Source organism: Glycine max, chromosome 6, assembly GCF_000004515.6.
Source record: "Glycine max cultivar Williams 82 chromosome 6, Glycine_max_v4.0, whole genome shotgun sequence".
Taxonomy (NCBI): Eukaryota; Viridiplantae; Streptophyta; class Magnoliopsida; order Fabales; family Fabaceae; genus Glycine; species Glycine max.
Window position 1 is genome coordinate 12759849 of NC_038242.2, and position 13583 is coordinate 12773431.

At 32.6% G+C, this 13583-nt stretch overlaps 2 protein-coding genes across 3 annotated transcripts; both read left to right on the forward strand.

The window, feature by feature from the left end:
• The first annotated feature begins 5837 nt into the window (after positions 1–5837).
• On the forward strand, positions 5838–8395 carry LOC100776047 (psbP domain-containing protein 2, chloroplastic). The gene is made up of 3 exons (XM_003526829.5): positions 5838–6481; positions 7283–7438; positions 7921–8395. The coding sequence occupies exons 1-3, from the start codon at positions 6137–6139 to the stop codon at positions 8173–8175; spliced, it is 756 nt and encodes a 251-aa protein (XP_003526877.1). The 5' UTR covers positions 5838–6136; the 3' UTR covers positions 8176–8395.
• Positions 8396–8540: 145 nt separating this feature from the next.
• On the forward strand, positions 8541–13561 carry LOC100815443 (amino-acid permease BAT1 homolog). Of its 2 annotated transcripts, none has more exons than XM_006581718.3 (8): positions 8541–10002; positions 10112–10246; positions 10364–10546; positions 11115–11234; positions 11312–11503; positions 12182–12487; positions 12643–12825; positions 13042–13561. In XM_006581718.3, the coding sequence occupies exons 2-8, from the start codon at positions 10139–10141 to the stop codon at positions 13531–13533; spliced, it is 1584 nt and encodes a 527-aa protein (XP_006581781.1). In that variant the 5' UTR covers positions 8541–10002; positions 10112–10138; the 3' UTR covers positions 13534–13561. The 2 variants fall into 2 exon arrangements, with proteins under 2 accessions (XP_006581781.1, XP_040872463.1); XM_041016529.1 differs by having other exon boundaries at positions 8541–9828.
• The last annotated feature ends 22 nt before the right edge of the window (positions 13562–13583 follow it).

A 13583-nucleotide genomic window follows, 5' to 3' on the forward strand; every position in this document is an offset into this window, starting at 1 on the left:
CACATAGACCCGCGCGATGGGTTTATAAATAATTTAAATAAATAATTTGATTGATAAATAAAAATTAAAAATATAATTATTATTGATATTTTATATCATTAACAGTTAAATGAGTTTAAAAAATTATGTATAAATTAAGATAATTTATATTTATTTATATATTTATAAAGAAATATTTTAAAATTAGAGTATGATCATTCAACTAAAGTTGAGTAATGTACAAGTAAAAAAAAAAATTATGCATAAATATTATAAGAGTAGTATAAAAATAAAGTGAAATTGACATAATAAAGCACATATGTTAAAACACATAATGTGAAATATATATAATGAAAGGAAAATAATCAACCATAATGTTAAAACACATAAAAATTATACTAATAAAATTCCAAAAATTGTTTGTTTAAATAAACTTTTATGTATTTATTTCCTTTTGCTAGCGACTTGATGTTCAATTTTGTTTTCTTTGGTGTGTTGTTTTTTAAACTTTGAAATAAGATTGGTTCTTCATTATTAAAGGATGTTAGAACAATTTATTTATTCTTTTTTCTCCTTAATGAACTTTCTGAAATTGAATAAACTTCATTTGATGACAAAAATGCATCTTTTGACTTCTTGGATACTTGTAGTTTGGAGCTTTTGCTTATGACAGATTTTTTTCCACTTTTTTTTAATGAACTTTCTTCTTTTTTTGATGATGAAGATGCATCTTTTGACTTGAATAGTTATAGCTTTGGACTTTGAGTTATGTCATCTTCTTTATTTGCCTTTTTTCTTAAATGAGTTTGTGAGATTTTATAAACTTCTTCATCAGATGATACAGATGCACCTTTTGACTTGTTGGAAGAGACAAAGTTGTGTTACTACATTTAAACCTATTATTAGAATTTATGAAATTAAGGAGGTGAAATGAAATTTCATGAAGCAGCATATATAATAAGCATGCGTATACATTAACAAATATGGAGATAAATAAATTAACAAAAATATATAATGACTTTATTTGTTAAAATGGGGTGATACCTAATTGAGACTATTGTCCTCCAAGACAAAGGCGACATTACATGTTAGTTATTACATTACGTAAAATTTCATTTTTGATGATCCACAGTGTTTATACTCACCTTATTATGATTCTTGTCAATCTCACCAAGGGATAGAAAGTATAGAGATCGATCATACTGTAGGTCACCTTATGTATCAAGAAGCCGCAACAAAAGTAGAAGTTATAGCATAAGCAGGAGTTACAGTAGGAGCTTAAGCCAAAGTTCAGGCTACTCTAGGTGATTAACTTGATAACAATGGTGGTGGATACGCCGAAAAATACTATGTATTTTGTTAGAACAAAAAGAAAAGAGAATGAGCATGGATATTAAGTTGCATACAACATGATAAAACATGGTCTAATGTTTTGATAGCATTAATACTAATTCTAAACAAAGTGATTGCTACACACTTCCGTTACACACCAATCAATTATAGTGCATGTTTGAGTCCAAATTAAATTATAGACAAAGTTACAAAATAATCATAAATTCACCTTTGACATGGCATATATTCCTAAAGTTACAAAATAATCATAAATTCACGTTTGACATAGGGTAGTGGAAGACCAATAGGCCAAACCAATAGCTGAACATCAACCACTCATGAAGTATATATGCTAAAATATTAAAATTAGATCATATTAGCAAGCAAACCCATGATATTGTATATTCATTTAAAAGTAACATTTATGCAAGTTTTGTGTCATGCTAATCATAGTTAGGTTGTCATGGTAAAATATAATATAATGCACATTATCTTACTATGAAAATAGGGGATAAAAATTGACACTCAACTACTCACTATAGTTAAATAATATTTATATAATTTATTTGTATTATTATTAAAAAAAATAATTTAAACTATATCAAATAGCTACAAGATGAAAGGAGATTAATTACTTGATACAGGTGTTCCATCAAATTATTCTCACAACTACTCTCCATCTTTATGTTTTTGTCGTTGGCTAACCAAATGGTCAAACATCTCCAAGACGACCTTTGTCACGTTGGTCAACTATCTTAATATTGGGAAAAGATTGTGATATTCATAACCAACTCCTTGAAGTCTTTTTTTTACCTGTAGGCAATGAACAATTAAGCATATCTTATTTAAGTTAAAATTTATTCATAAATTGTGAAAAACATTGTTTAACCATAAAGTTGAGTTAGAAAAAAACTTCCTTGAAGATTGTAGTTACAAGTTTGTATTAAGAACATTCTCTTCTAAAAGAGGAATGCGAGTCTTAAGTAACCATGATTGTATAATGTCCTTGGAAGATGCAAAGTTGTGTTGCTACATTTGGACCTATTATTAGAATTTATGAAACCTCTGTCACATTGATCAATTATCTTAATATTGAGAAAAGAACGTGATATTCATAACCAACTCCTTGAACTCTTGGAGGTGAAATAAAATTTCATGAAGCAACATATATAATAAGCATGCGTATACATTAAAAAATGTGGAGATAAATAAATTAACAAAATATATAATGACTTTATTTGTTAAAATTAGCATATTTTAAGTTTCTAGGTGATACACGTTCGAATGTTGATCTGATGCCTTTGAGTTACACCTTTGACTCTTATGCTTATTTTTCTCCAAGACCATGTTCTATTGTTGTCAACCAAGGACTAACAATATATTTTAAAATGTCTACATGTATCCCTAAAGTAAGGCAATGTGATTATTTAAACAAAGGAACATTCCAGAGACACAAATTCATCAACCTTATTAATTAAGTCTAACAAAAGTTCACATTCACTTAAAATTATATAAAACACTAATAGTTCAACTTTCACACAAGTATGTGTGCGTGTCTGTGCATTTGGTCTCTGGCTTATAAAATGTCAATATAAAAGAAGAGGACAAAAATCAAAAACTTATGTCTATTAGATTTGAATTTAAATTCCAATCACTAATTTGAATTTGAATTTCAATTTAATACAAAAAATAATTTGCATATGAAAAAAATATAAATTGTTTACATACCATCATTTGGATGCACCTCTCTGCTAATCCCCTTCTTCTTTCCAAGTTATATTGTGTTTTTGCAGTGTCTATCCTCTTTTCATATTTTTGCATCTATCTTTTGAATATTTTTTAGCAGAATTATTTTTTACAACGGGAAAATCTACGCATCAGAAAAATAAATATATCACAAAAGTGAAAATAAAAATCAACAAAAATAAGTATCAAAAGTCTTGCTTGTGTGTAGGACCAAAACTTTGAAGTATGCGATTGTGGAAAGGCTTTCACTATACAATGCAGTATGTGATTGGAGGAGTGTCCTGTGATTCGGTCTTTCATGTGAAGATGCTAGCACATCCCCAAATTTGTTTGACCGAGTTTTCGTCGAGTGTTGCGTGATTCAAAGGGTCTGATCGAGGTTTCTTGGAGTGTCTACAATTGGGAGAGTGTCCTTCGATTCAGTCTTTTATGTGAAGCTGCTTGCACATCCCCAAATTTGTTTGACCGAGTTTTCGTCGAGTGTCGCGCGATTCGGAGGGTTTGACCGAGGTTTCATGGAGTGTCATGCGATTCAGGGTTTGATGCGAAGAGGCTCGCACAACCCCAAATTCGTCTGATTGATGTAGAAGCAAGCTTCATGATGATGAACCAAATAATTTTGATGACTCCAAAAGCCCAAGTGATTGATTCGAGACTTCAAGATCAAGCATCAAGAATCCAATCCAAGATTCAAGATTCAAGAGAAGAAATCAAGAAGCAACAAGTCAAGACTTTATATAGGATAAATATTAAAAGAATTTTTCAAAAACCAAATAGCACAGTTTTGCTTTACAAAAGAATTTTTTCAAATTTTCTAAGTTACCAGAGTAATTACTCTCTGGTAATCGATTACAAGTGGCCAATTTGGTTTTCAAAATATTTTCAAATGATTTGCAATGTTCCAAAATGATTTTCAAACAGTGTAATCGATTACACTGTATTAGTAATCGATTACAAGTAAATTTAAACGTTGGAATTCAAATCCAATTGTGAAGAGTCACAACTTTTCATAAAATGCATTGTGTAATCAATTACACATTTGTGGTAATCGATTACCAGTGAATAGTTTTGAAGAAAAAGTTAAGAGTTATAACTCTTAACATGGTTTTCTCTAACGTCACAACTCTTCCAATGGTTTCTTTGACCAGACATGAAGAGTCTATAAAAACATAACTTTGGCACACATTCAAAAGACATATATGATATTATTCAAAATAATTTTTTTTTTCACAATCTTTTTCTAACCATTGCTCATTGCTTTTTCTTTGCCAAAAATCTTTCTAAACTTTGTTTGAAAACTTTGTTTTTTCTGCAAGTGGAAATTCTGCAGAAAACACAAAAGATTCAAAGGACTAACCGCCTGAGAATTCTTTTGATTCTCCCTCCCCTTCTTGACAAAAGATTTAAAGGACTAACCGCCTGAGAATTCTTTTGATTCTTCCTCTTCCCTTTAAACAAAAGATTTCAAAGGACTAACCGCCTGAGATATCTTTTGTTTCCCCTTACAAAGATTCAAGGAACTAACCGCCTAAGAATTCTTTGTCTTAACACATTGGAACGTACATCCTTTGTGGTACAAGTAGAGCGTACATATACTTGGGTTGTAATACTGAGAACAAGAGAGGGTACATCTCTTATGGATCAGTTCAAGTAGAGTGTACATCCACTTGGTTGTTCAAAGAGAACAAAGGAGGGTACATCCCTTGTGGATCTTTGCTTGTAAAGGATTTTACAAGGTTATTGGAAATCTCAAGAACCAGTGGTTGCTTGGGGACTGGATGTAGGCATAGGTTGTTGCGGAACCAGTATAAACATGTATTTGTTTTCTTCTTCCCTACACTCTTTACTTTTCCACTGTGTACTTTTTATTTTCGCTTTACTTTTGTCTAAGTTATTGTTTCTGTTCTTTAATTTCTCATAACTTAGTAGTAAAGCCTAATTGAATCTAGTAACATTAAGAAGGATAATTTTTAATTAGTCAAGACACATTAATAATTAATTCAACCCTCATTTCTTAATTATTTTGAGGTCACTTATCCAACAATTGAGGTTATTGTCGGTTGCCATATGTGATTGAAGGTCTTGCGATTCAGTCTTTGATGTGAATATGGTTCACGAAATACTGCTGCTATAGCATCATCATCATAATCGCGAACGTAGAATCTCTAATATTGATGAAAATCTGAAGAAAGCGAAACACGAATGAGTGAAGCGATCGAATTTTAGAAGATTCTTCTGCGCTGAAGATCTGGGAGTGGACGAAATTGTATGCGAAAAACCTTGAGATGGAGAGGAGGTACGTAGAAGGGAATGCAGAAGACTAAGGTATTTGGAGGTGAGTATCACTCAATTAAAATGTATTATATAAGATTTTAGAAGATTATGAGTATCACTCAATAGAAGAATATTTTTCTTCTTCCACATCATCATTTTCGCTAACGTGAAAACGTAATATGAAATACCATCTTTTATAAATTGTAAATAGATACTCATAAATAAATATATTTTTTTATACGTAAATTAAGGTAAGTTGTATGGATCCTTACCAATTACAATTAGACTAATCTTTTGATGACTACAAAAATACAAATATAGTATTTTAGAATTTATCAACACAAATTTAATTCATTATCATTATCCAAGTTTTTATAAAGAAGATGATTAAAATTTTATTTGTGATGTGTAATCCTTCCAAATTAATTTGTGATCAGATAATATATGTACTAGTGAGATTTTTTTCAAATATATACATAAAGTAAATTTAAGTTTAATAGTTGTAAAGAAGAGGGTGTATAGAAAATAACATAAAACGAATTTACCATGTAGAGCAAGGAAAAGAAAGAAAAAGTGGATGAAAAAGAAAGGGAAAAATAAAATAAAATAAAATCCAATAGATAAAGTCTGAAATTTTTTGGACAACATAATCTTAGAAAGTGGGAGAGATTGAAAAGAAGAAATCTGGATAACGCGATTCAGGAACACCTTCTAACTTCGATTCATCCTATGACGATGAATCATTGAAATTTAACCCAACAAAACAAACCTCAAACCAAATCCTTAAACTTTGCAAAATATAATAATGGCTTTGAGAAGTTGCTCTGCCCTTTTACGCAGCAGTTTCTTCCACCAACTTTCTCAAACTCAATCCACTTATGCTTCTTCCAGAACCTTGGTCTCAATCTTGTTGCCCAAATGCACTTCACCTACCTGCATTTATGAATCCAACAAAGACATGCACTTAGCACTCTCTTTTAGTAAGAGGAACCTCAACCTTAGCATTCTTCTCACGACGTTTCTGTGGGGTGAGGGTGTGTTGATGCCAAATGCACGTGATGCACTGTTGTTGGCTCAGGAGTTGGAGCTTCAGAGATACACGGATTCCGAGGAAGGTTTCACTCTTCTTACACCCTCTTCTTGGACTAAGGTAAACTAAACTACTCCCTTTTTGGTTGAAACTAATATATTGACTTGTGCACTCGGCAATGATGATTATGCATGTTCAGATGTTCTAAAATGACTTGTAAACATAGAAATAGGTTGATATATTCCTAACTCATCCATATAGTTTATGTCAATGTTGATTAGTGTGTCGTCCAAGAGTGTAACTCACAAGAAATTATTAGGTGGAGATATAAAGTTGTTTGGGTGGTTAAGAAGGAGAGGAAAGAGGGAAAAGTTGCGGGTTCAATCCGTCCTGCTAACCAAAACTAACAAATTTACTGATAAATAAAAAACAAGAAATTATTAGGTGGTTTGGGATCATTATGGTTCCTACTAATCTCTATATGATATGTACTTGGCTGCAATTAATTCTTTATGATAAGTTACAAAACTTGAATACTTATCATGTAGAAATTGGTGGAGACCATAGACATATGGTAGTCCAAGATTACCTAATAATTTCTAGTGATTCACACAATTAGAGAGTTAGCAAAATTGATAGATACTTGTTGCAAGTGGGAATTGATTGTTATATAATAGTATTTATTAATAATATAAAATAATATTTCAATAGTAACAATAATATAACTACAATTTCAACTAGAAAGTGAGAAAAATAAAGGAAAAACTGTTAGGAAATGAGCAGGAAACAGAAATGACATGAAACTGACATCCCTTGATTTTTTACCATTGTGTTTATGGCGAAGACAAAATAAGCATATCATGAATAATTGTATTTTTTTTTTCTCTTAAAGGAACAGTCTTTGCTAATGTGGTTTAACAGGTTGATAAAGCAGGGGCAACTGTGTTGTTTCAAGAGGCAGATATGGGAAGTAACAATATTGGGGTTGTGGTAAACCCAGTTCGTCTTAAGACTCTTGAAGAGTTTGGGACTCCTCAGTTCGTTGCTGATAAGCTTTTACAAGCAGAAAGACGTAAGGTAAAGTTGAGCATTTGGTTGTAAGTTGTGATCTTCTAGAAGAATTCTACTACATTAACAAGTCCTGGACCGCAGATGAGGGAAAAAGGAGCTGAAATTCTCTTTAGCTTTTGTTAGATCCTTTGTTGCACTTTTTAAAATGATTTCAAAGTTAGCAATGCTGTATGCAAAGAGTATAGGTACAAAGAGATAAGCAAAGCAGGAGTTATATGCTGACTTTAAGCAAACATTTCTGTTACTTTATTGACAAAAAATGAGCATTCCATATTCATAGAGCATTTAACATAGAGCTAAATGAGTTAAGTTCATATTTGCAAGAAATTGGCCATTTCATATTCATATAGTACTTCAAATCCCAGCATGTACCTTGTTTGCTCATAGTAATACATGACTTTGTGTTCTTAGAATTGGTGGATAGATATCAAATATCTATGTCATTGTATTATGTATTAACTTCCATTAGTTATTGCCTTGACATTCAGGAAAGTACAAAGGAGGCCGAGTTGATTACAGTTGCAGAAAGATCAGGGGAGGGAGGGTTGCAAATTTATGAATTTGAATACAAGGTTGATAGTACTCGGGGAGGGATGAAGAGGATCTTTTCTGCAGCTTTTGTGGCCTCAAAGAAGCTATATCTTCTAAATATTGTTCACTCTGATAAACCAGAGAGTCCTCTTGACCCACATAAGAGAATGATTTTAGAGCAAGTTCTTCATTCCTTTGATGCAGCAGCTTAATCTGTGGCATGGAAAATTCGGTTCTTATGATTTTTTTATTCTTTCTTGAATTTTAATTTGATTCCTAAGTTATGGCTAATGACTTGTGTTCAAATCCCTCATTGAAAGTCAAAGCTGACTGAAAATTTGAAGTAAACATTAAACTAATTCTAGTGTTACCACCATACTTGTAACCGGCATACTACTTTAGTTAAAAGGAAAAAATAGATTTGGGTGGTGATTTTCCAAATTGATTATTTCCTAGGTGAATGCTAATATGTGACAAACTGACATTACTTGCAATTGTTTTTGCTGTGCATACAGTTATCTCTTTGAAGTCTTATTTCTGCACTAGCACAATAACACTTAATATACATAGTGGTTGAGCCCCCCTTCCACGCTTCTATTTTCTCCAATGGTTATCTGAGAAAAATGTAAAAATATATAGTTGTGCAATGTGCACTGAATTTCAAATTTGCGGAAACTGACACAGCAACATTCCTGATCAATATACTGTGAAGTCCTGCTATTATAGTCGGGATTTTGGATAGCCAGGAATTCATCATGACTCATGAGTATTAAATTTCTAGTCATTAGTTATTTATGCGTTTCAAGTTATCTTGTCCTTTCTCGTGGCAAAGATTTTGATGATCACTTCTTGTATATGTAATTATGTGTCATAATGGTTGGTTTTAAAGGCTTCCTTTGACCAGAAATCTTAAGCTGCTTCAAATTTTTCAATGAGATAATATAAACATCACGAGCCCCTTGAAGCTTCATGTTAATGATATACTTTTCTCTTCTGACTAAAAAAATGGCCCAACATTTTATAGAAGAAACCTACTGATTCGGGTATATGAATCTGATTTCTGACCCAAACTAACCAAATTTTCAGGCGGAAGGTTTGCTTAAAAATTAGACAGAGAGGAATAATGTCACATGCAGTATATTGAGTCAACGAATTATTTATTAATTTATGATTAAATATTTCCTCTTACATCCAACTGAACTGTGTCACCATAATTTAGCATGCATGCTGTTTTGCAACCCCAACATATGCAGGAGAGATGAGTCTTTACCCCTTACCAATAAATTCTTTAACATAGTACTACTTTTTATAACATGTTTTTTCATTATTACTTAAAATTGATTGAAAATTATAAAATTATGAATAACAAATAATCGTACTAAATAGAAGTATGACATACATAATTTTCTATAAATTTGGGCTAACAAAAAAAACTGTATTTAAAAGAGGTGTCATACTGGACAATATTTTTCTCAGAATAATGTGATATAGAAGCTACCTGTACTAATAGGGAATATGAGAACATGACGATTAGATATGTTCTTGATCCTCCCTAGAATTGAACACTTTTTTTTATTAAATTCCATCTGTATGATCTATCTTTTTCTGTGTGCACTTCCCTCTGAAATTGCCAACGAAGGCAAAGTCCAACAATGGAAATCAATAAATATATTTCAAACCTAGATGCAATAAATCAATCCAATTCATCATTGTAGCATTAGTATAATACACAAAGCGACAAATGACACACAATTCTTTGACTATTTGAAACTAACCTATTACTATGTTAGCTTATTATAAGAAACTCTACGCTGATGCATCCACTTTTCAAGTTACAAGTGAAAGCAACAAAAAAAAAATGGCAGGTATGAAACCGTTTTCTCTTTCATAGTGTGAGAGAAAACACTGACGCATGAGTTGAAAAAGAAGCACGAAACTTATTGCTTGTCTTTGTTACTTGCCACGAAAGACCATTCAAATATTGCAACTACAAAGATTGAATCTTTCAACTGAAACATTAGTGGGACTAGTCAAATATTGTTCGTTACTTCTTGTTTGCAATCTCTGTTGCTTATATTTATGAGGTTTCTGAACTCTGCAGTGAGGTTTTTTCTTTTTTCTTTGTTCTTTTTTTTTCATATTACGTAGGGAACTCCTCAACTGAAACCTGGTTCTATGGGGAGTGAAAACAGCTTTGCAGAAGTGACAGGAAACACAACTATGGATTCAGCAGAGAAGAGGCTCAATGAGCTTGGTTACAAGCAAGAACTGAGAAGAGAAATGGTATTTTATTTTGTTATTTTTATTTTTTATTTTTGCCATCTTGTGTTTGATGGAGCTTATTCTTGATCCCAGTTTTGTTTTAGTTAAATATGGTTTGCTTTTCAATTTATGGTGCAGACTATGTTCAAAACTTTGGCGATATCATTTTCCACAATGACCCTTTTCACTGGAATTACACCTCTCTATGGTTCTAGTCTTCAATATGCAGGCCCTGCAACTCTTGTATGGGGGTGGATAGTGGTTTCTTTCTTCACTTGGTTTGTTGGGATTGCAATGGCTGAGATATGCTCATCCTTCCCGGTTTGTCTCTTCTCATAAAATTGATTTGTGCAAGTTGTTTGTAGTGGCAGCACTTTAAGGCTTACAAGTTTAAAATATAATTCTACATAAGCTTTTTTAATTATAGAATGTCATAGCATTTCAAATATATCAAACTGATAATACAATTAAAGGGGAGTTGACAGATATTTACAGTCTACAGATCTAGCTATTCTGAATTTGCTTCAATCTTGAACAGAATCCATGATGTTTGAAAAAAGAAAATATGCCATTTTCAATTTATAAAATATAAAGTCATTAATAGCCTTTTTGACCAATGGGAATTGGGTCTAGCAAAAGGTGTTAGTTTTTTTGTAATATCACGAACCAAGGTTCAAATCTTAGCAGGAAAAGGTGTCAATATTTAGTGACAAACAATGTTTTAAATAGGATTGACTTTGAAAGAGGATATCAGTGGAGAAAGAAAAAAAAAACATTTTACATATAGGAAAATTGACATCCTAAAAGTACTTGATTAGGCTGCATACAAATGAGTAAATGAATTTAGTAACTTACAGAACTAACTTTCATTTCCAATTCGATCTAACAGACAACTGGTTCTCTGTACTTTTGGGCTGCCCATTTAGCTGGTCCAAAATGGGGACCATTTTCTTCATGGTGCTGTGCTTGGCTTGAGACTATAGGGCTTATAGCTGGGATAGGGACTCAGGTACTTTGTTGAAATTTGTACTCAATATTTTCAGAGAATGTTTACATGGTAACTCATGCTTTTCATGGTTGGAAAAGGCATATGCAGGATCACAAACATTGCAGAGTATAATCCTACTCTCAACTGGCACAAATAAAGGTGGAGGGTACTTCACTCCGAAATGGCTATTCTTATGTATGTACATTGGCCTCACTGTTATATGGGCAGCACTAAACACATTTGCATTGGAAGTGATTGCCTTGATCGATATAGTTTCAATATGGTGGCAGGTACTATTACTTCCTTGTATACACTTATAACTGCCATAGGATGGCCTAAGCTTGCTTATTCTGTTAGTAAAAGAACAGGAGTAAGGGGTGTCAATTGGTTTTGATTCACCCAATAAGCCAAAAAAATGTTGCCCTTTCATATAAAAATTCTCTACTTTTGTTTTCTTAATAACTTCTCTAAGGGCACCGGTTAGCAATTTTCATATTTTTATTGATATACACAATGTGACGATGTTTTGGATCACAAATAACTAACTCTAACCCCTCTCTAATATTTAAATTTTTTTTAAAAAAATAAAGCCAATGAATCAAACCAAACCAATATGTTTTTGATCAGGTTTGTCTGGTATAGATTTGGTACAATAAAAGAAGAAATAGCAAAAGCAAAACAAACTGATCCAATCCATTTTTTACTAGCTTAAATTTTTTTTATTTCCTAAAACCAAACCAAACCAACTCATTAGACATGATACCCTTGGCAGTGAAAGAGAAAGATGTATTTTAATTTGATGTTATGATTAACACAAAAATACTTATGGTTCTGCATATGTTATAGCTAATAATTGTTCATTTCTATAAAATATATTCTGAAATCTACTTCATGATATGCTCAAGCTCGACAATTTTAAGGTTTTTTGGTTTATTAAGGAGGTAACACACTCATTTATTCTGTGTCAGCTTATTGGTGGATTGGTGATAGTCATAATGTTACCTCTGGTAGCACTAACTACAAAATCTGCTTCATTTGTATTCACCCATTTGGAATTAGCCCCTGAATCAACAGGAGTATCAAGCAAACCATATGCAGTTATTCTATCATTTCTTGTCAGCCAGTATTCCCTCTATGGCTATGATGCTGCAGCACATCTAACTGAAGAAACCAAAGGTGCAGACAAGAATGGACCTATTGCAATACTAGGTAGTATTGGGATCATTACAGTATTTGGATGGGCTTACATCTTGGCACTTACATTCAGCATTCAGGTGAACATATGTAACAATAAGTTAGCAATAAAAATCTTGAAGAAATAACCAAGCAATAAGCACCACTTTTGGTTTATGTTCCCAAGGAAAATGATTTTATGATCCAAAGGATGATGATAGTAAGTTAGTAACGCCACTTCTTAACTCTCATGCAGGATTTTGGTTACCTTTATGATCCAAACAATGAGACTGCTGGAGCATTTGTTCCAGCACAAATACTCTATGATGCATTTCATGGAAGATATCACAATTCTGCTGGAGCAATCATTCTACTATTTGTCATTTGGGGTTCATTCTTTTTTGGTGGGCTTTCAATTACTACAAGTGCTGCCAGAGTGGTAAGCATTTTTTTTTCCTTTTTGGTTATTAGGTTCGGCAAGGTGGTGTATATCTTTTACGAAAAGTAGTAGTCGTAGATTATCAATTTTTTTGCTTTCGTTACATATTACTAAATCTTTGACAAGCAATGAGGTTCTGTATGCTAGTGTCTAAGCCAAAAAAGATATTGAGAACAATGACTCCTTATTTTATGGTGTATCACAAACAATTTTCAGGTCTATGCTTTGTCAAGAGACAAGGGAGTTCCTTTTTCACACTTGTGGCGGCAACTGCACCCAAAGTACAAAATTCCTTCAAATGCAGTGTGGCTCTGTGCTGCAATCTGCATTCTTCTTGGTCTCCCAATTTTGAAGGTCAATGTAGTCTTTACTGCAATAACTTCAATATGTACAATCGGATGGGTTGGTGGTTATGCAGTTCCAATCTTTGCAAGGCTTGTCATGTCTGAGAAGAACTTCAAGCCCGGGCCGTTTTATTTAGGCAAGGCAAGAAGACCAGTCTGTCTGGTGGCATTCCTATGGATTTGTTACACATGTTCTGTATTCCTTTTGCCAACTCTATATCCAATTACTTGGGATACTTTTAATTATGCACCAGTTGCTTTGGGGGTAGGTTTGGGTATAATAATGCTTTGGTGGCTATTGGATGCTAGAAAATGGTTCACAGGGCCAGTTAGGAATATTGACATTCAAAATGGCATGGTGTGATATCCTTGATCTCTTTCTCCTGTGTTCATCTGACTTCTATGTTCTATTCT